The sequence below is a fragment of the Camelina sativa genome, chromosome 2 (assembly GCF_030686135.1).
Source record: "Camelina sativa cultivar CO46 ecotype springtype chromosome 2, ASM3068613v1".
Taxonomy (NCBI): domain Eukaryota; kingdom Viridiplantae; phylum Streptophyta; class Magnoliopsida; order Brassicales; family Brassicaceae; genus Camelina; species Camelina sativa.
In genome coordinates, this window is record NC_141881.1 from 5,260,288 (window position 1) to 5,282,974 (window position 22,687).

Genomic DNA, 22,687 nt, shown 5'->3' on the forward strand with positions numbered 1-22,687 from the left:
TGAAATACGAATCAATGAAAAAGGAGTGATTACTAATCAGCAGATGCTTGCTGATATTGAGCTGCTAGATGAGCTACAAAAAGGTATTCCATTTCTGTTTTTATTGTCCATTTCTTACTCATTACAAAAAGTGCTAATGTCTAACCTTTTGTGTTTAATTTTTCTTAGAGTTTGAGTTTCTTCAGACATGAATACATGAAAAAGGTAACTGATTCAACTTCTTTTCATCTTTGTTTCATTTCTTTTGCTATAATTCACGTTCTAATATTGAATGTGTTTGTCGTAGGTGGCTAGGATTTGGTGAATGTTGAATGCTCAGTAGGATTTGGTGAATGGTGAAGTTAGGACTGATTTGAACTTTTTGTTGTTTTTGAATGGATTTATCAATGTCTGTAATAGACATTTGTTTTTGCCTTTGTACGGGTCTATTGGAGTCTATGCGGCTATGTTTTTACGTATTAAAACTTAGAAATTTTCATCTTCTAATGTATGAATTTCGGATTTTATGGATAATTCGGATGTTAAACCGAATTAGGATCCGAAAATATCATTTTCGGTTATAAATCGGATTATAAATAATTTTGTAAACCCGATCCGAATCCGAATTAATCCGATCCGAAACAAAATCGGATCATGTTCGGATTATAAATACCTCTATCCGATTAATCCGAAATCCGATTAACCCGATCCGAATCCGATCCGAAACCCGAATGCCCAGGCCTAAGCTCAACACAAGAGTCATAATTTGTTTTTGAGCCAAAAGTCTTCTCACGTGACCAGCACGTTGATGGAGGGAAGAGCAATGAAAGACACGGCGGTGGAAGGAATCACGGCGAGGATTTCGTCTCGGGATAACTTCCCGTTCAATCTATCTCTGCATCTTCTACCCAACGCAAATCCATCCTTTTCCGCCGTTTTTCATACAACGCTGCTCAAATTCGCTGATTCTAATTCTAATTTCATCATGGCCGCCTGTGTGGAAATTTATGATTTTATATATGACATTAATTTACATTCTTTAACTATCTAAGTATTGGGTGTGGCCACTTTTGATCTCGGAACTGAAACTTAATTATTTCTTTTGAATCTGAGCGTTATGGGTGGTGAGTTTAAAATTCTTTGAAATCTTGGTGATACATACTATCGATTCTATTATTATATGGCCATTTTAAAATCTTATAATAGGTGTGTGGGTATGAGTTTTGGCTTCATTATTTTTATCTAAGCATTGAACAAGTGTGTAGTAGTAGTAGTAGTAGTTTTGGCTTCATTCCAGTTTTGAGATGGAAATTTTTATTTGTGAACTGAAACATTACTTATTTGTTTTCCTTCAGAACGATATATGGGGTTAGAGCTGCTTAATGTAGATGAATTGCTTGAGTTTGATGATTTGAAACCATGACTAGGAAGTTGATTGACACTTAAAAAAAAAAAAGAAGATAAGGCCGACCTCAGGATAACATGGCAGTCATGGAGAACGTTGGTCAGAGACGTTGTGAGACGAGTCGAGGAAGCCATTTCTGGTTACTCGGATTAGATTGGAATTATTGAATTCAAGCACAAGAATAATGAAAACAAAGCTCAAGAGATTAACGAATGACTCTCGTTTTATTGCTTTAGAAACTTCTCAAAACTAAAACAATCTCAAACTCAATCTCTCTAATCTCACAAGTGTTGTTACAACCTAACAACTCCTTATATATAGAGAGACCCTTTAATAATCTTTAATTAATATAACAATTAGATAACTCCTAACTTGTTATAATCCTAATCTCTTTTGGAAACCATGACTTGGTGAGATTAGGATAACTTCTAACTTAAGTTATTCAAGCTTATCTTCAACAATCACCCCCTTAAGCTTGAAGCTCTTGTTTGACACATCATGAACACCAATGAAGTCCCTCATTTCTGCAAACTTGATTCTTCCAAGTGGTTTAGTCAAGATGTCAGCCTTCTGCTTAGTACCGGGAACATGTTCGACATCCACCTGCTCATTCTCTACACACTCATGGATGAAGTGATATTTCCTGTGGATATGTTTGCTACGACCGTGGAAGACTGGGTTCCTGGTGAGAGCTATCGCCGACTTATTGTCAATGCGAACCGTTACCTTCTTAAGAGCTTCTCCTGTAACTTCAGAGAGTAAGTCCTGCAACCAAATCGCCTGCTTCGCCGCTTCAGTGCCTGCCATAAACTCTACCTCACAAGAAGATAAGGCAACCGTCTCCTGCTTCTGTGAGCACCAAGTGATCGGACAACCATTGAGATAAAAAATGTGACCACTTGTACTCTTACCATCATCCTCGTCAACATTGTGACTGCTGTCACTATATCCCACCAAACCCGAACTATTTCCTCGTTTGAATGTGAGACCATAACCCGTAGTTCCTTGTAAGTATCTCAAGACATGTTTTAAAGCTGCTCCATGACACTTCTTCGGATTATGCATATAGCGACTAAGGATTCCAACAGCAAATGCAAGATCAGGGCGAGTATGAATTAAGTACCTGAGACAACCAATACCTCTCCTATACTCGTGCTCACAAAAGGACTCATCCGTTAGTGCTTTAGAGAGTTTTGTACCCGTATCCATCGGAACTTGTACAGCATTACACTCGCTCATACCTGCTTCCTCGAGAATCTTAACCGTGTATCTCCCCTGCTTCAAGGTAATACCACTCTGTTCTTGCAAAACCTCAATGCCAAGGTAAAACGTCAACCTCCCAAGGTCACTCATCTCAAACCTCGAAGACATACCTTTTTTAAACTCGTAAATCAATTCCAAGTTACTACCGGTCACAAGGAGATCATCGACATATACTGCAACAATCAACAGTTGATCCTTTTCTTGTCTTCGATACAGAGCAGGTTCTTTAGCACAACGAACAAACCTTAACTCCAACAAAATTTGATTGAGCTTGTGGTTCCAGGCTCGCGGAGCTTGGCGAAGTCCGTAGAGTGCTTTACTCAGCTTATACACCAGTCTTTCACTTCCTCTCTTCACATATCCTTCCGGTTGAGCAACAAACACTTCTTCTCTAAGTTCTCCGTGTAGAAAGGCAGTCTTGACGTCTAAATGGTGCACTTCCCAACCTCTAGACGCAGCCAAAGCAAGAATGAAACGAACTGTTTCAAGTCGTGCCACCGGAGCAAATACCTCATCGAAGTCAACCCCGTGTTTCTGCACATACCCCTTAGCAACTAGTCTTGCTTTGTACTTGTTGATACTTCCATCAGAGTTCCGTTTGATTTTAAATACCCATTTCAAACCTATTAGTTTAACGCCTGTTGGTAACTCTACCAAACTCCACACTTGATTCTTCTCAATGGAACTCAACTCCTCGTTGCAAGCGTTTCTCCAAACCTCTAGCTCCTTCGCTTCAGCATAGTTTTTGGGTTCATCATTTAACGACAGTAAGAGTCGTTCTCCCTCTTCCTCTGCAAGAAGCACATAGTCGTTCAGATAACTTGGCTTTATACTAGGTCGGGTTGATCTCCTTAACATAGTTTGAACTGGCTCCATTACATGTTCTTGATTTTCTTCTAGCACCTCAAACCTATCCTCAACACTGGGAGCTTTTTCGCACTCTGCAACATCCTCTTGTAAACCATTGTTACCAGAACTGCCAAAACTTACAGTAAAGGACCCTGGAGACTCTGTCTCTCCCTGCGAATCACTCCAGTTCCACTTCTTTGTTTCATCAAACATTACATCACGGCTCACTGTTATTCGTCTTGTTGAAGGATTCAACAGCCGATATGCTTTACTTCCAGGTTCAGTTCCAAGGTGTACCATTGCACGAGATCTATCATCCAGTTTCTTAAGATGTTGTGACTCCACCTTCGCATAACCAACACAACCAAAAACCCGTAAGTGCTCCAAATTTGGCTTCTTCCCTTTTAGCATCTCGTATGGAGTTTTGTCACACAGCGATCTTGTAGCAATTCTGTTGATCAAATAGGTGGAATGTCTCACTGCCTCACCCCACAAGTAATTAGGAACACTCATGTGTTTGAGAATGCTTCTTGTCATCTCAAGCAAGGTTCTGTTTCTCCTCTCCACCACACCATTTTGTTGAGGAGAGTAAGGAGCAGTCAAGTGTCTTTGAATCCCAGATTCTTCGCAGAAACACGTGAATTCATCAGACACGAATTCACCACCTCTATCAGTTCTAAACACCTTGATAGTTGTTCCAAGTTCTTGTTCAATACGAGCCTTGAATCTCTTAAATGCACCGAAAGCATCACTCTTGTCTTTCAATAACAGAGATCACATGTAACGTGAATGATCGTCGATAAGCACAAATATATACTTATTTTGTGCTGCTATTGTAGGTGTAATAGGACCACAGAGGTCTCCATGGATCAAATCAAGTGGTTTCTCTGATTGAAACCCTGTTGCTCTTGGAAACGTCTTTCTCACTTGCTTCCCGAACAAGCATGACGCACACATCTCCCTGTCGAACCTCATACTTGGTATTCCGATGATTAACTCCTTTCTCACCATTGATTCCATTGCTTTAACATTTATGTGACCCAATCTCTCATGCCACCTTGTAGATGTATCATCCGTGATCTGCAGTAAGTGATGTTCAGTTTCCATATGAACCTTGTAAAGCCTGTTCTGTGACCTGTTTGCCTTTACTAGGAGCTTTCCATCACGATCATGCAGAGTCAGGTAGTTCTCTTTCATTCTTACTTCACATCCTATCTCTGTGGCTTGTCCGAGGCTGAGTATGTTGCTCTTGAGATCCGGTATCCAATAAACTTGAGCCAAGATTTTTCGATCACCCGACTTGGTGACAAACAAAACTGAGCCTTTCCCTTTGATGTCTACTCGCGAGTCGTCACCAAACCTTACCTTTCCAGTGACAGTCTCGTCAAGTTTTGTAAAGAAACTGCGGTTGCCAGTCATATGGTTGCTGGCTCCATTGTCGAGGTACCACACATTGTCTCCAACTGTTTTTGTCTCATAATTTTGTGGCTTAACCTTCTTCTCATTAAGAAACACCACCTCATGCATCAGTAAATTGTCAGCTTCTTGAGTTTCTGAATCAGTTGAGTCTTGAATCTCCTGTAGCTTAAGTAGCCTGTTCGGACAATTTGAGGCGTAATGTCCATGTTTATCACAACGATAACACACAATCACCGACTTATCTCTGCTCTGATAGTTGCCACGACCTCGACCTCTTCCTCGTCCGGAGAAACGTCCACCCCTTGTGCCTCTTCCTCGACCTTGATCATAGTCTTCTTGGTAGTTGTTTGCATACATCAGCTTCGTCTGATCCTCTTCCTGATCTTCCTCATCACGAATTCGCTCCTCGTATGTCTTAAGTCTACCGACTATGTCCACAAAACTAGTCTTGTTAAGGTCAAGAACCTGCTCCAAGGCTGCAATGATGTGAATATACTTCTTCCTTGGCAAGCTGTTCAGAAACTTCTTAACCATCTTAGGCTCCTCAATACTCATGCCTAACGCTCCAGATTTTGATGCAAGTTCTAAAATTTTCCCACAAAATCATCAATTGTGTCTGTAGCTTTCATCCGCATCCTCTCAAATTCTGACATAAGAGTCTGCAGTCTTGCCTCCTTGACTCTTTCTGCTCCAATAAATCTTGACTTGATTGCCTCCCAGACCTCCTTAGCAGTAGCTAGGTTACCAACTTGCAGGGTTAGTGTTTCCGGGATGGATTGAAACAGAAGGGCTTTGGCTAGATCAATCTTGTCAGCATCTGCTACCTCCTCTGTTTCAATTGTTTCCCATACTTTGTTTACCTTCAGCACTATTGTCATCTTCATTGCCCACACCGTATAGTTGGTGGTTGTGAGCATCGGACATTGAAGAGTCGAAGTAGCGGTCTCCTTTGGTGTCATAGCAACGATATCTCCCATGTCTTTTGATTGGAACAACTGAACGAAAACTTTATGCTTCAAATTCAATTATGCTCTGATACCAAATATTGAATTCAAGCACAAGAATAATGAAAACAAAGCTCAAGAGATTAACGAATGACTCTCGTTTTATTGCTTTAGAAACTTCTCAAAACTAAAACAATCTCAAACTCAATCTCTCTAATCTCACAAGTGTTGTTACAACCTAACAACTCCTTATATATAGAGAGACCCTTTAATAATCTTTAATTAATATAACAATTAGATAACTCCTAACTTGTTATAATCCTAATCTCTTTTGGAAACCATGACTTGGTGAGATTAGGATAACTTCTAACTTAAGTTATTCAAGCTTATCTTCAACAGGAATGAGAAGATGGAGGAATCAGAAGCTAGCTCAAGCCTTGAAGAGGTAGTAGGTAACTCGTTTATTTTTGCTATCTACTGTGTTGGTTCCATATCACAAATATCTCATTTTTTTAGATTTCTTTGTTTACTTTTTTTTTTTTTTTTTTCTTTGGTGGTGCAAAAACCTCCTTTACATTTTTTGCTTGTCGAACATTTTCAGGTTTCTATGGCAGTGGAACATTGCAAGATAGAGAACAGAACAAGGAAACAGTCTTCAAGCCAGAGGATATGTTGGATCATTTCACATCAGTTCTTTATCGGGAGAAGATCATTAACACTTGGATTAATTACACAATGACGAGACTCTTCTTGATGAGCATTGGCTTCGAGAGATTGGCCTTGACGCTCAAGAAAAATACGTGAGGTGCTCATTTTTTATTTATTTATAAACTCTCTTCATAATTTCTCTCAACCGGCCTCTGAAGAACAAACAAAATCCCAGCAAAGTCTCAAGTTATCTCACTTACCGCCGAGTCGGCGAGCCTTTTCTTTCATTTCTAGGTTTGGAGATTCTCGAGCGCCGCGCTTTCATTACTTGCTTCCTGTTTTATCTGATTACAAATTTTGTTTATCATTCGATTGCCTCATCGCTGCTACTTTTTCTTGGGTTTATACTTATTTTAATTATCAATCAGCGTGTTCGTCTTTTAATTTATATCTCTGTGGTTCTGTTTTTTTTTTTTTTTTCCCCCTTGAATATGCATGTGTAGTAGTATTACCTGATATCAAGCTTTCTTACATTCTCAAAAATTATAGAACTAACGATTCTATTCAACAAGCTTCTTCTTCTTGGTTTTACTACTCATCTGTAAATGGGTTGTTTCCATTTCCAGGACACGAGAACCCTGTGAAGCTAGCTTCTCTGAGACATCTTGTAAGTTTACTTGCACTATACGTTTCATATTCTTTTCTTGGCTTAAATCTTTTAAGAGCAAGAGTTTAGTGATTATCGTTGTTTGCTGATATGAGAATCTAATTTTGCGTTTCTTTGAATCCGAAAAAGCTGAAGATAATGGTTTTGTTTTAGCAATAGCCTATATATAATCTGCAACTCCGCAATTAACTCAGAAAATGTTACTTAGGTCATCAAGAAGCGTATATTTTCCATTGTGTATAGCAAGTTTTACGAAATGACATGATCTTGATATATATAATCTCACAGAGTGGCTTCTTATATTTCTTTGTTTTCTCTGGTTAGTGTAAGTGAAGTTGAAGCCTTGTATGAGCAGCTCGGTTGTTGACGATGATGGCTTGATAATATCTTGAAATCGTGATGTATAGAGAGAAATGCTATTCATTGCACTACTATGGCTCATTAACATTATACAGGCCCATAAGAGTTAGGAAGCGTTAACGCACGTTAACCTAAACCCTAAATCTTTTCTCCTTCCGCATCATCTGATCCCCTGCATGGCTGCATCTACAAAACGAGTTTGTTCTTAGTTCAACGAAGAGAAGGAGAGTCTATGTGAGATATCCAGCAGTAAAAGAAGACCTGTTAATGGATTCTGAATACGAAAGAGATGTATTCTCCTTTCCTTGCACCTTCTTTTTTGTTTCATAGCTTTGAGCTTTTATTTATTTTCATGCATGTGATTTATTACTTTATTTATTCATCTTTCTGTGTTTTTGCTCTGTAGAGTTTGTCCGGGTCTTTCAATTCCGATGATTTCGACTCCGATATGTTCGATTCCGAGCATGATGCTTCAGAGAGAGAGACAGAAGATATTAATGATGATGATGATGGTAAACAAGTAGATGGTGAGGAAGATGGGAGTGACGAAGGTTCTGATCATGAACAAGATGAAGTCGTCGAAGAGAGTGATTCTTCAGAAGATGAGGTTGATGCTTTGTATATTTCATTATACAATTTAGAAACTATGATCTTTTCTCCATTTCCAAACGAAACTATCTTATGATGTGTAGGTTCCTCCAATAAATACAGTTGGGAATGCCTTGAAGTGGTATAAGGATGAAAAACATATTGGTTATGACACCACTGGGAAGAAGATTACCAAGAAAAGGAAGCGAGACAGACTTGACTCTTTGCTTGTAGATAAGGATGACTCCAGGAACTGGTAAGTTTGAAACACACTTAATTATCTGTTTATTTATTTGTATATGTAGTTTGTTATTTTGTAGCATTATGGTGATGCAATTTGTAGGGATTTAGCTTGAAGATTTATGACGAATATAATGACGAGGAAGTGGAGGTGACTAAAGAGGAGATATATCCCATTCGTAGAATACTCAAAGCGGCAGCGCCACACGCTGACTTTGATCCATGTCCGGTACGTAATGTGGTTTATGTGTAGCTGTTTTTTCTATTTGTGACCCTTTTAACTGATTCTCTTGGTGCCAGCCTTATGTTGATTGGTTCAAATGGCATGATGCAAAACATCCACTCTCAAGTGCACCAGAACCCAAGCGAAGGCGCATCCGTTCAAAATGGGAGGCTAAAATTATTGTTAAGATCGTTAGAGCAATCCGGAAGGGGTGGATCAAGTTTGGTAAGCCTGAAGAAGAGCCCAAGTTGTATCTCTTATGGCATAATGATGATTCAACTTCAGATCAAAAGAGCAAGCAATTAATTTATACTCCTCCACCGAAACAGAAATTGCCAGGTGAATTTTTTTTTTTTTTGCTGACCAGCTATCTAGGAATTGTATTTTTTATTGAAGGTCTAATGCTTTGCAATTTGGGTTTTATAGGACACGAGGAATCATACAATCCTTCTTTGGAATACATTCCAACAGAGAAAGATATAGCCTTATCTAAATTGATGTGCGACACTACAGGAAAATGACGCGCCCGTTATAAAAGATATGACACTTTATATAGCGTTTTCTGCTTATGCTATATTAAACCATCTTTACTCGAGTAATCCACATGGGTTACTCAAATCTTAATTAATTATATATTTAATTATAAACTAATTAAAGTAATTCACTTAGAAACTTACACCAAATCAATCCTCCACTAGAGAAACTCACTTAGGTTACTTAATCATTAAAATAATTATTTTTTACATAAAATATAAAACAATAAAATATTACAAATTTAGGAATATTAAACATAAATTTAAAATAAGAAATATTAAACATATTATACATAATTTGGAAGAAGATTTACTGATGGGTTGCACCAAATTTTTGTCAAATATGCTCAATCAAATCTTTTTTCAAACGATTATGCATTTGTGGATCATGAATGGCATTTCGAATGCCCATCAAATTATGTAGATTTGTTTGTCTATCTGTAGAATACGATAGATCAACCTGAGAAGTTCCGCTTCCTTCTCCGTGATAGAACTCTGATGGTTCATAGAAATTGTAGGTATGTCGTTCGTCTTCCACTATCATGTTATGCAATATGATACATGCTCTCATTATTTTCCCTATTTTCCCTTTATCCCAAAAAAGTGCTGGATTCTTCACGATCGCAAATCGTGCTTGCAAGACTCCAAAGGCACGCTCTACATCTTTCCGGCATGCTTCTTGACATTGAGCAAAGAGTTTAGCTTTTGGACCACGTGGTAGTGTAATTGATTGGATGAAAGTTGCCCAGTTGGGATAGATACCGTCAGTGAGATAATACGCCATTTCGTATTGATGTCCATTGACAACATATGAAACTCTTGGAGCTCGGCCCTCTAAGATATCATCAAACACCGGTGAGCAGTCTAAAACATTGATATCATTTAACGTACCAGGTGGTCCAAAAAATGCGTGCCAAATCCATAAATCTTGGGATGCCACTGCCTCTAGTACAATTGTTGGTTTTCCAGATCCACGTGAATATTGTCCTTTCCATGCAGTTGGACAATTCTTCCACTCCCAATGCATACAATCTATGCTACCAACCATTCCGGGGAAACCGCGATGTTCTCCAATATTCAGTAATCTTTGGAGGTCTTCCGCTGTAGGTCGTCTGAGATAGACGTCTCCGAATAGGTCGATGACTCCGTCTATAAATTTTTCAAGGCATTTGTGTGCGGTTGTTTCAGCTAGTCGTAAATATTCATCCATCGCATCTGCCAAACATCCGTATGCCATCATACGGATAGCTGCAGAACATTTTTGAAGTGCGGAAAGACCGAGCCTTCCAGTAGCATCTCGTCTTTGTCTGAAGTACGGGACTCCATTCTTAATAGTACTGACTATGCGTTCGAACAATGGTTTGTTCATTCTAAAGCGACGGCAGAACATAGCGGGAGTGTAAGTCGGATTCTCACTAAAATAATCATTCCATAGTTGAGCATGGCCTTCTTCGCGGTTTCTATTTATGTGCACTCTTCGGAATATTGGAGCTGGTGGTTGTTCCTCTTGAGTGTAGTTGTACTGAATCCCTTCCACTATACTATCAACTTCCTCCTCTACCATTTCATCAACTTCATGATCAGAACTCCAATTAGACATTAGTAGTCAAATATGGTTTTGAGTATTTAGCAAGAAGAAATAATAACAAGAAATGAGCAAAAAAAAAGAGAAGAAGAAACGTTGCAAGAAAAGAGAACAAGAAATGATAAGGAGGAAATGATAAGAAGGGGATGCTATAATAATTCTTTGTTTTGTTTTAAGGAGGAAGAAGTGAAAAGAAGAAATGAGAACAATGGTTTTAAAGTCGCAAATGATATTGATCATGAGCCTTCAATATATAGACCTTACAAACATTATCAATACCCATTCACGGGTTACAAACATTAATACAACAACCCAAAACACATTCACGGGTTGCAAACTTATCCGTTCAACAAACAAAAGCCGACCACACTTAAACAAAAGAGACACCCGTGAATGACACTAAAAAACAACCAACACATTCAAGGGTTCCAAACAGAACACATCAATACAAAAAAAAAAGACAGCTTCCATTCGACCAACATGCTTCCAAACAGAACACATCATATGTCGACCAACATGTTTCACTTCAGATGCCAACGACACTGCTTCACATGCTTCATATGTCGTCCCTCAAACCTGAAACAAAAGAAGAAGACAAGTATAGGTTTATGTTAAACACAAAACAAGACAAGTATAGGTTTATGTTAAACACAAAACACAAAACATAGCAAAGACACAAGAGTTAAACCTAAATGTTTGTCAACATTTGATCAAGGAGTTTGTCTCTAAGTAGTACTTCAGCGGGTGTTAGTTCACTCTTGTTAAGTAGGCTGTCTAACAATCTCATTTTGCCATGATGAAGTTTGGCCGCCTGTTCTTGATCCTTCATTGCGATTATCTTATCCAACTTATCGACAGAACCATCCGGAACATCACTACTAACTGCTGGTTTTTTTCCTTTTTTCTTGGCAGCTTTAACCCCCGGAGGCCTCATGTCATCTCCACCGTTGCTCGAAGTAGCTGCGAATTCTCCTTCAGAAGCAAGCTTAGTCCGCTTATTGCCACATTCTACATGGCGTTCTGTGATCCATTTCTGATCATTCTTCAGTTCTCTCCAGCAATGTCCTAGCAGAAACGGCTTCCTCATGTCATTTTTGTAAAACTCATACGCCATTCTCAAAACATCATCTTCTGATTCTCCACTTCTCCTTCTTGTACTCGCTTGTGCGTAACACCCAACAAACTTGTTGACATGGTGGTTTATCTTACTCCACCTTGCCTTACATTGTGTAGTCCCTCTTTCGTTTGAACTGGTTCCTCCAATATGAGCTTTGTAATAGTCTGCAACCCTATTCCAGAAACTATTTTTCCTCTGCTCGTTGCTCACCACTGGATCTTTGCTTGTGTTTAACCAAGCACTTATTAGATGGACATCCTCTTCTGCACTCCATCGCTTCCTAATACCTCTGCCTCCTTCTTCATCACTTTCATCTGCCGTAACGTCCAAACAGTCTTCAGATTCAGATGTGGGAGTCTGGTTAAGAGGCTGTGAAGAGAATGGATGGCTAATGTTTAAAGGCTGAGAAGAGAATGGGTTACTAAACTGAATAGTCTGAGAGGATTGGGTGGAATATGGAGGAATAGTATTAGCGGAACGGTTGGAGTTTTCTTGAGAATTCATAAGATCAACAAAATTTTGATCCCAAAAATGGTAAGGGTTGCTAGGATCCATTGTTTAGGCTAGTGAAACCGAAAAAGATAGGCTGAGTGTTTAGGTTTGGAGAAAATAATGTAAGAGGTTAGGTTAGTGTTAAACAATGATTGTTTATATGTACCCAGTGTGGCTGATGTGTGTTTTACAACTAAAGGTTATTGAGCAAAAAGGTAATGAGTGGTTAGAAGAAAAGAGATATACTTTTCAGTATATCCCTATGACTGGACAACTAAATCACTTTTCAGTAAATCTCTTTCTGTTATTTGATTCCAAAAGCTGATGGTTAAAGTCAATAGAAAATTTAAATACAATCATTTACCCTAAACCTCACACCAAACAAGAAACGAGTTTTGAAAACATAAAACACTTTAGCTTTGAAACAAACCAGACTTAAAAACTAAAACCAAACTAGACTTAAAAACAAACCAAACTCACCAAACTCAAACATAAAACACTTGAGCAAACTCCAATCTCAAACCAAACTCACACCAAACTGATACCAAACTAGACTTAAAAACAAACTGACACAAAACCACACATCAAAGCATACAACAAACGGGATTTTTATTTATTTAACACCTGACCAAACACAATCTCAAACCAACCCCAAACAAAGTTATAGTTAAACAGAAAACTCAAACTAGACACTTATTCACACAAATTGTTTATACAGAACATATAACTAAGTTATGCAAACATAAAACATTAAACCATACCTTTTCAAGTGATACCTTGCAACCGCTGTGTCCACTGCAACAACACAACACTCTTCGCCATTCCACTGCTGTATCCCGTTTATGATTAGCTCCCACAAAACAAAACAAAAGAGTCATAAACATCACACACTTATTCATGACATCACAAAAGAGTTATAAACATCACACGACCAATATCTATGTACAAGAGCAATATTTAGAATACCAAAGAACCAAATCAAGAGAAAAATAAAAAGGATAGATCTTTAAAAGAGAAGTGATACCCGGAAGAGGAGTATGATCATCCAAGCTTCGTAGCTGCACAATGAATCCTGAAAAGGAGAAAGACTACTAGTCAATCAATACTGATGATCAAAAAGAAAAAGTGAGCAATAACTAAATCCTCTTGGTGCTTACCATGAACAAAACTAAGACACGAAACTTTAAAACTCAAAGATCAAAACAGATCAAAACAAACTTCTCAACGTGTTCTTGAATCCTACTCATTAACAATTCTAACAATCTACTCATCAATTCTAACAATTCTACTCATTAATCCGAAACCCTAACAAATAAAGACCACCGGAGATTAATTACAACAACATGCAACACCTCACACATAAGAAGCCAAACCTTCTCATCTCCGATTTGTTAGCCGGTTGTCCGAACCCTCCCCTTCAAGCGTTCAGAAGAAAGCTCCACCGTCGTTGTCCCACCGTCGTTTCTCTGTGAGAACCGAAGCGTCAAAGGCAACAGTCGTCGATCGTAAAGCCATCAGTCGCCGATCGTAAAGCCAACAGTCGTCGATCTGCTCCACCGTCGTTTCCCCACCAACAAACCTCCGATTTTAGCCAGAAACTTCATGGGAATCGACGTGAATCGGTTCAATTTCCCGATCGCCTTTCCTTTCGCCGTTTCGACCGAGAGAGAAGAAAAAGAGAGAGAGAGTCGCGATTAATAGAAATAAAAGGAAGAATAAAAAAAAACAGTTTTATATTTACCTGAAAACCAATCACCAATCGCCACGTATCGTTCTTAATGGGTTACTCAAAACACTTCCTACGGAACCGATACTTAACATTTTGGATTTAAAATTGGGTTTTTTAATCAAATTTGGGCCCCAATTTTGAGAGTAACTCTGAGAGTCCTTCCCGGTGGAGAAGCTCTTAGTTATCTTTTAGATTGCATTTTCTTTATTGCTATTGTATACTTTATAATAGCAATTAATCTTCGTTATTATTTCTTTTTCATAGCATTTGTTTTGTATTATTATTTTTATTGTATCCTAGATGATTTTGTTATATTTTGCTTATTAGATAAACATCATGTTATTTGTCAAACCAACACAATATGTATAAAAAAAAGTTCATATAACCACAATAGTAATATACAAGAAAAATGTTCCACAAGTACAAATACAAAAAGTTCTACTAGCTACAAGAATATTGACATATCATTACAAAGTAAAATTACATATTAGAAAATAAGTCTAGAAAACTCTTGTAAACTCCATGAATTTTCCACACTATTGGACCTCTAATCTTTGAAACTTCTTTGATATCATCAGATAATCAACTTCAACATGTCTTGAGTTCTTTAAACCACCTACTGTCCCAATAACCATATGAACACATCAGAAATTAAAGAGCCTGAAGATACGAGAGACTAAAGCAAATCTAGACTAACATGTACCATAGAGAGAAGAACACCACAAGTTCAAATCAGTATGAGACCTTCCCCCACCACAACCTCTTCCTTTGAAAACCAATCCAGTATTTGGCACCTAGTTCCTTCTTTGCTTACTTTGAAATCTGCAAACAAAGACTAGTTAATACAACATGATACTTGACATAAACATGGCACAAAGTTAAATCAACAGAAAAAAACTTGTAGAAGAGAAACTTCTAAGAAAACAAACTTAAGCAATCTGAGTTTCTCATTTAATAACTCACCAATGAATCGACTTTGGCTTGTCTTCAGGAGTAATAGTGTCAAAGTACTTAGAAACCTCAATCCCTGCAGAAAACGAAAAAACGACAATGGAAGATACAACTTAGCTTCTTAGAGAATCAAAATAAGGCAAGAAGAAGACATGCGCATGATAATTACACCCAAACTAGTAGAAAGATTAAACCCTAACCTCGAATCTGACTTCACCTCAACTAGATCTAAAACAGTCTTCACGAACTGTCAATCCTCACCATATCGTTCCTCCCTTCCACCATCGAGAAGCCTAAGATCGCCCAACGCTCAGACGAATTTTTTTTTCTCAAAACCATCCTTAGATCAAATTAGGAAAACTACATAACAAAGAATTAACAAAATCATAATATGAACGACCATTCCATTACAAAGCTTTGCCTGAGAATTAACAAAAAAAAAAAAAAAAAACGCAAACTGTAAAGCAACATATAAAATATCACACCATAAGCAAGACAATAGACTAAAGAGACAAGGATGAATGTTTAGTATCACTTGGTAATGTTTAGAGATTTAGCAACACCTTGGTCCTATTCAAGGAGGTCAAAACTTTGAGAAGGTGGGCTTAACTCCTCATTCTCCATCTCTATTTTCATAACTGCAATGTAACCACAATACTTAAGGTCTTGTAGTCCCAACAGTAGCAACGTCCTGCACCCAAAAATATTTGTAAGAATAGAGTTAAACAACACAAATGAGGAAAGAGTGGAGAGTTGTAGAAAACACTTACATGGGGGATCGACATATCTGCTTTAGATGAAGAACATCGTAGATGCTTTCTCTAAATCCATTAACATTATTCCTTTCAAAGAACACCACCAAAAGAAATAAATGACAGTTAAATTTTTAACTCCAAACAAACAAAGGTTTTCAAATGTCGGTGAGAAAGAAATCCACAGATCTGGAGGAATCAAAGTAAGAAGAGGAAGAGTCAGAGGAACATGAGGGGTGTTGGCATCGACGGTGTCGTTTCGAGCTAAGACAGATCTTCTTCGGTACCTTGAGGATTTCGTCGAAGGAGAAGCATGATTTCGAATTTGGGGGAAATTGGTGACGAATCAATACAAAACCTAGATCTCAAAATTCAATTGGAAGAGAAATCGACCAGAACTACTTACCAACGACCTTGGCTTCCTCTGAACTCGTCACCGGATCGTAGATAGGAATCTCAGGAACAATAATTAGGGTTAGGAAAATCAGAGGAACGAAGCCACCTCACAAAGAGAAAGAGAGAGAGAGACTATTGTTAGGGTCCGAATGGTGACCGCGGTTTTGGTTGTGCGGGGAAAGCGGTTTTGGAGTGCGGTACGGTTCAATTGCGGTACAATGCGGTTTGCGGGACAAATGCGGTTTATACAAAATAAGCGGTACAGAATGATATTTGATTGGTGAAAAAACTATTTGCGGTTCACTATTAATTGTATGAATGGTAAAAAAAGGAAAAACGGTGCGGATTACATATATTATAAATAAATTTATTAATAATTAGTATGTTTGTATATTATCGTATGTTATGAATTAATAATAAAAATAATTGTATTTATAAACCTTAAATACTATAGTCAATTAAAAAGTAATTTTTTTTTGATATATTGATAAAAAGTTCAACTATATAAAAATACAATTTTTTAAAAAAAATATCGATTACTTTGACTTTCATAAACAATATTAAGATACTTATAAATTTAGAATTGTTATTTATTGTTAATAAAATAATATTGTCATCTGCTAGGTTATGAATTTTAAGATTCAAAATTTCTTTTAATTTTTCAATAAATGTAACAATGTTATTCTTTAAAATAATAATAAAAAATCTTATTTTTGATAAATTTGCTGCAACTAAAACTATAATTTATTTTAAAATTGTTAAAATATAGTTGTATAGATATTTTGTATGGAACTAATTAACCATACTTTAATAAAATAATTGACTATAGTTTAACACTTATTACTTTCCTACAAACAAAAGTCAAATCTAATATGCAAGTTTATGTGCCGTACCTGATCTTCAAGCTTCTTTGGTATAAGATAGTTGGAGTTATTTGTTAAAATATGTGTTAATTATTACACTTACTTTATTAGGCATTAATTAAATTAAAAATTTATTGCTTTATCAAGTGTGGAATTGAAAACCGCTAGAGAAATGGTAGTTGGGCAAATATTTGCGGTCCACTGATTAATAGCTTGTTCTAAAAAAAACGCAAACAACTTTTTTTTTATTTTTGAAAAAAACGCAAAATTACAAAAACTTACATGAATGGTAACAGAAAGCGGTTTTCAAAAAAATTACTTGAAATCCGCACTTGTATAGGTCGCCATTCATTACCTTAATCTCAAGTAGAGGGATTTCAATGAGTATTCAATGAGGAACAAAGAAAGTGAGAAAAAGATTGAGAAGTGAAACAATAGAGTGAGAGGGAAACTAAACTAGGGTTAGTGGGAGAGTAAAATTTGGAGAGCCGCTTCTTTTTTCACTAAAAGTAGTTAGGGGGGGAAATAATATTTTTTTGTTCGCGTGAATGATGCATAGCGTTTTGAAACTTACTAGTGCTATATATTTTGCATTTCTTCAAAACACTTTTAACATTTAAATCTGACCAGCTATACATAGCGTTTGTACTTTGGCAAACACTATCTAAAACTGAGAGATATATCAATTATAGCAGAAAGGTGTTAAACGCTATACTAATCCGCTATTAATACTTCAATTTCTTGTAGTGCGAGGAAGATCGTCCAAAAATCATTCCTGAAAGATTTGTAAAAGTACCGCTTAATATACTCAATAGTTTAGCTTTTAAGCCTTATGGTAATTAAAATTAATGTGTGCATAGGTTTGCAACTGTGAGAAGCATTCCAGCATATAGGAATGCAGTAAAAGAGTCTTTTGACCGTTGTTTATACCTATGTCCGAGAGTTCTAAAAAACACAGTGAGGACTAATCTTGATCATTTCATTTTTCTTGGTTTATCTCATTTTATGTTATCTAAATCTTAGTTTGTTTCCTTTCTCCAAAGATAAACCTTGATCCTGAGTCTTTGAAGCCTAAGCTACCTAGTAGGAAAGACCTTATCCAAACTCCTGTTATCTTGAATATAAAGGCCATACAGGACAAGTTACTACCATATCCACTGAATGGTCTGGCCAATGGATAGCCTCTGGTATTTTATTTAATGTTATTGTTCAGTTTTGTTGAGCTCTCTTTTCTTTTTCCAAAGATGCCAAGCTTTGTATTCTTTCTTCAAAGGTTCAACTGATGGATCCGTCCGTATATGGGAAGTGGAAACTGGTAGATGTCTTAAGATCTGGCAGTTTGATGAAGCTATTAAGTGTGTGGCATGGAATCCTCTTTTCGACTTTTCAATTTTAGCCGTTGCCATGTGAGTGTTTTATCTTGGGAGTTTTGTTTTCTGATTTATTTATTATATAATTGTTCTGAAACCATCACATTTGCAGGGGACGAGATTTGGTTATCCTGAACACTGAACTTGGCACTGATGAAGAACAGGAAAATATTAAAGAGTTGCTATGCTTAGGAAACGTTCCAGAACCAAAAGCATCTAGTAAGTAGCCATCAGCACTTTTGTCAAAAATTGAGATAGACATATTCGAATGATATTTAATCTTTTGTGTATTTTGCACCATAGTTGCAGCTATTGCAAGTTGGCTTCCAGATGAGAAATATGGAGGGATCATGATTAGACATTTAAGGTACACTTTTGCTAAATATCTCTTGTAACAGGGAAAAAGAAAAAAAAATCCTTTAACTGGTTTGGTTTATATATCAGAACATATCTAGTATTGACTGGCATCGAAAAGGAGACTATCTGTCGACAGTCATGGCGTCCGGAGAAACGCGAGGTGTTGTGATTCATCAGATCTCGAAAAAGCTTACACAAAAGCCTTTCAAGATCCATGGACTTCCAGTGACTGCACTTTTCCATCCCAGCCGTTCATACTTGTTCATCTCGACAAAAAAGAAGTTGCGAGTTTACAATCTGCTAAAGGTAGATGAGCCTGTCAAAAAGCTCGAGACTGGAATGAGGGAAATTTCATCGATGGCGATTCATCCTGGTGGTGATAATCTGATAGTAGAAAGCAAAGAAGGGAAGATGTGTTGGTTTGACATGGATCTTTCTTCCAAGACGTACAAGACTCTCAAGAATCATCCTAAGGACATCACTAATGTGGCGTTTCACCGTTCATATCCGTTGTTTGCTTCATCCTTGGAGGACTCAACAGCTTATGTCTTCCATGGAAAGGTGTATAACGATCTAAAGGAGAATCCTCTGATTGTGCCGTTGGAGATTCTAAGAGGCCATTCTACTTCTTCAAATGGGGGAGGTCAGTTTATATGGCGTTTTTGTGTTTTTTTCCTTAAGGATCACACTATTATGCGTCATGGTCATATGTTTTGATTCTTCATGATATATATATATATATATATATATATATATATATATGTTATGGATTTTGATTGCAGGAGTCTTGAACTGCAAGTTTCATCCGCGACAACCATGGCTATATACTGCGGGGGCTGACTCAGTTATCAAACTCTATTGCCACTAAATTTACAAACCCTCTTTTTGACATTTAATTGCAAGTTGTTTCTGAAAGCATGAAGACGTTATGGTGCTACAAGGCTGTGTTGTAAGACTCTGGAAGATGTCACGAATATTGGATGAAGTGGAAATAGTTTTGAAGGCTTGTAAATTAGAGGAAAATATATTATCATATTGACTAGAAGATTTGGACTTATCCTTGTTTAGGAACGTAGGTCATAGGAGAGTTCCTATATATTGTGTTATCAGGCCAAACATGTTGTTTGGCCATCAAAAAGGAATTTTTAGAACTAAGCGAAAAAGCTTTTAGGGTTCTTAGTGTCTTTGGTTAGATTAAGAATTGGTCAGTGACAATTCGTTTTGACTGTGTGTAAATCTGATTAAACATATCTTGTAAGATTGTTTAAGTGATTCTTAATAAAAAAGAATTCTTTTCTATATTGGCTGCATCTTCGTTTTTACAATTGGTATCAGAGCAGTCTGAAACAACCCGACCCCCTTTTTTTTTAATAATTAAAAACAATATATAATTAAGCATCCCATACTACTTAATTAACCAACCCAAACCACAACTCAACATTAAACCAGCAATAACATTAAGCACAGCGGAAACATACCAATAATACAAAACCAACAAATCATCAATACAATAACATTCCTAACCATTCTATCCGGCAACCTACCATAGCACTAACCAAGGTTCCAACAACATAACCAACAAATCCAATAACACACAAACGAGACCCTAGATCATCCTCCTCCTCATCGCCATGATTCCACGATCACACTTTTGCCTTTACCTGCACACCACAAACAACAATTGAGATGCGTAAGTATTATCATAAATACTTAGTGAGGCCGTCCTCCCATCTACTAGGTTATACACACAAGCATATGAGACCCTCATGTTTAAGCAAAACAAACAACACACAACAATACATCAAACCAGGAAAACAAGTCTCGGCTGAGACCAGTGTCGACCGATGCCTCATGGTGTCGATCGATACTACAAACAATGGTGTCGACCGATGCTAAACAGTGTCGACCGATGCCTCTTCTGCAGACACGATCTGCGCGAACACGAACGTCGAACTCCCCTTCCAAATCATCTCGAATCCGTCTCAAACTCACCCAATTACCTCGGAAATCACTGGGAATCACAAAAGCAACGAACCCAAGCAACAAAACAACACAAACAGCAAAGAAAACACCCAAACAAGAGAGATCTCATGCTTAGATCAACCATGGTCAAGCACTCACCTTATCAACTGATTATAACAACCAATACAACCAGTTGAGACCCTCCTAACGTCTGAAACAGCCCAGAAACGCCCTACAACAAGCCACAGAACCAAAAACGACTTATAGCAAAACTGGACAGAAACATCAGAAAAGAACAGTCTCAAAGACGAAACCCTAAAATAAAAACCAACCGTTAACTATCAAATCGCTACGGTGAAAAGCTACCCCTAGACGTCACAAAGCTTCCCACAAAATGTCAGCACGATCAGGCACCACACGAGACCACAATCTCAGTTACAATCTTCGATGGTCCCAACTCGCGTCTGAGAAAACTGGCAATCCTACCACAAAATCCATCGTGATCATATCCCACTTCCACTCTGAAATGGGTAGAATCTTTAGTAATCCGCTTGGAACCTGATGCTCAACCTTCACCAGCTGACACACGTCGCACCTCGCGACCCAACTAGCTACAACCTTCTTCATCCCGACCTAATGATAGTACCTCTTGAGATCACGGTACATCCTAGTCGCTCCTGGATGAATAGAAAAACATGCTCGCATGAGCCTCCCTCAAGATCTCCTATCTCAAATCCTCATCCTTGGGCACACAAATCCGACCGTGCACCAAGATAGTACCATTAGTTGAGACCTGATACTCTGAATCAACATCCTTAGAGACATTCACCAGCCCCAAATCTTTCTCCTAAGCCAACCACACCCTGCTCAGAAGATCCGCTCCATAAGCCGCCTCCTAACCCAATGGTTCTCGAGGAACCACACACAAGCTCAACGCACTGACCTCTCCTACCAGAGACTTCATCTCATGGTCCTGTGGTAACCTATCAAACCAAGGAAACTCCTGATCTTAGTGACATTCTGTTGTCTAGGCCAATCCCTGATAGCCTGAATCTTCTCCGGATCTACAGAAACTCACTATGCAGAAACAATGTGACCCAGAAAGCCCATCTCACGCTGCTAAAAAACTGTACTTGCTCCACTTAGCAAACAACTTCTGCTCCTGCAGCTTCTCCATAACTGCCCTCAAATGCACTGCATGCACCTCAGGACTCTTAGAATAAACCAGGATATCGTCGATGAAAATGATGACAGATACATCCAGAAACTCCTGAAACACACTGTTCATCAATCTCATAAACGCTGCTGGCGCGTTAGTCAATCCGAAAAGCATCACCACAAACTCATAGTGCCCATACCTCGTCCTGAAAGCAGTCTTCCTCACATCTGCCTCATCTATCGGTATTTGATGATAACCCGACGCCAGATCTACCTTAGAAAACCGAGTAGCACCTCCCAGCTGATTCAACAACTCATCAATCCTAGGAAGAGGGTACTTGTTCTTGACAGTGACCCGGTTCAAACCCCATTAGTCAATGCACAAGCGGAAACTCCCATCCTTCTTCTTAATAAATAACACCAGTGCTCTCCACTGTGATACACTAGAACGTATAAATCCCTTGCTCCATAAATCCTCTAGTTGCTTCCTCAGCTCAACTAAACAAATACTCAAGTATGCCGACATCAACTCGCCGCCACCTAAATATCAACCCTCTTGTTCGTCCAAGAACCTCTAGTAACTTGCCACTTAGGGAAACTTCCCCAAGATAACTTATTCCAGAAATAGCTTTTCCACTTGGCAATTCTCCACAGTAAATCATCAATACGAGCGTAATAAAACAAACAAGTACCATACGTTCGCATATTCTGATTCACCGCGTCAAATGCTTTGCAGGCAGCTAACTCAAACCACTTGACTTATTCCCTCCAACAAGTTTACCAAAACCTTGGATCTAGCAACCCTGTCCAACTCCAATGAACTTCATCCAGCATCGT

General features: G+C 38.0%; 2 protein-coding genes and 1 long non-coding RNA gene across 19 annotated transcripts; 1 reads left to right on the forward strand and 2 right to left on the reverse strand.

Moving 5' to 3' along the window:
- Positions 1 to 11,391: 11,391 nt before the first annotated feature.
- On the reverse strand, positions 11,392 to 12,375 carry LOC104750977 (glutathione S-transferase T2-like). The gene has a single exon (XM_010472840.2). It carries the CDS (start codon positions 12,373 to 12,375, stop codon positions 11,392 to 11,394), a length of 984 nt encoding a protein of 327 aa, XP_010471142.2.
- A 2,028-nt stretch (positions 12,376 to 14,403) lies between these two features.
- On the reverse strand, positions 14,404 to 16,300 carry LOC104722549 (uncharacterized). 17 transcript variants are annotated; one of them, XR_015577685.1, is made up of 7 exons: positions 16,151 to 16,300; positions 15,763 to 15,834; positions 15,556 to 15,683; positions 15,193 to 15,352; positions 15,005 to 15,068; positions 14,745 to 14,863; positions 14,404 to 14,657 (listed from the first exon to the last, which is right to left on the reverse strand). It is a non-coding gene; the product is annotated as an uncharacterized LOC104722549 (long non-coding RNA). The 17 variants fall into 17 exon arrangements; XR_015577683.1 differs by having other exon boundaries at positions 14,404 to 14,660; XR_015577691.1 differs by having other exon boundaries at positions 14,739 to 14,863.
- A 1,635-nt stretch (positions 16,301 to 17,935) lies between these two features.
- LOC147948310 (ribosome biogenesis protein BOP1 homolog) lies at positions 17,936 to 19,447 on the forward strand. Its single transcript, XM_087466238.1, has 6 exons — positions 17,936 to 17,945; positions 18,027 to 18,144; positions 18,248 to 18,409; positions 18,486 to 18,592; positions 18,677 to 18,740; positions 18,829 to 19,447. Exons 1-6 carry the CDS (start codon positions 17,936 to 17,938, stop codon positions 19,445 to 19,447), a joined length of 1,080 nt encoding a protein of 359 aa, XP_087322364.1.
- The last annotated feature ends 3,240 nt before the right edge of the window (positions 19,448 to 22,687 follow it).

Coding starts and splice junctions, on each gene's coding strand:
- LOC147948310 (XM_087466238.1), top strand. Junction 18,145..18,247: donor ATAAAGGCCATACAGGACAA/GTTACTACCATA, acceptor CTTTTTCCAAAG/ATGCCAAGCTTTGTATTCTT. Junction 18,410..18,485: donor TCAATTTTAGCCGTTGCCAT/GTGAGTGTTTTA, acceptor TCACATTTGCAG/GGGACGAGATTTGGTTATCC.
- LOC104750977 (XM_010472840.2), bottom strand. CDS start 12,375: ATGGATCCTAGCAACCCTTACCATTTTTGGGATCAAAATTTTGTTGAT.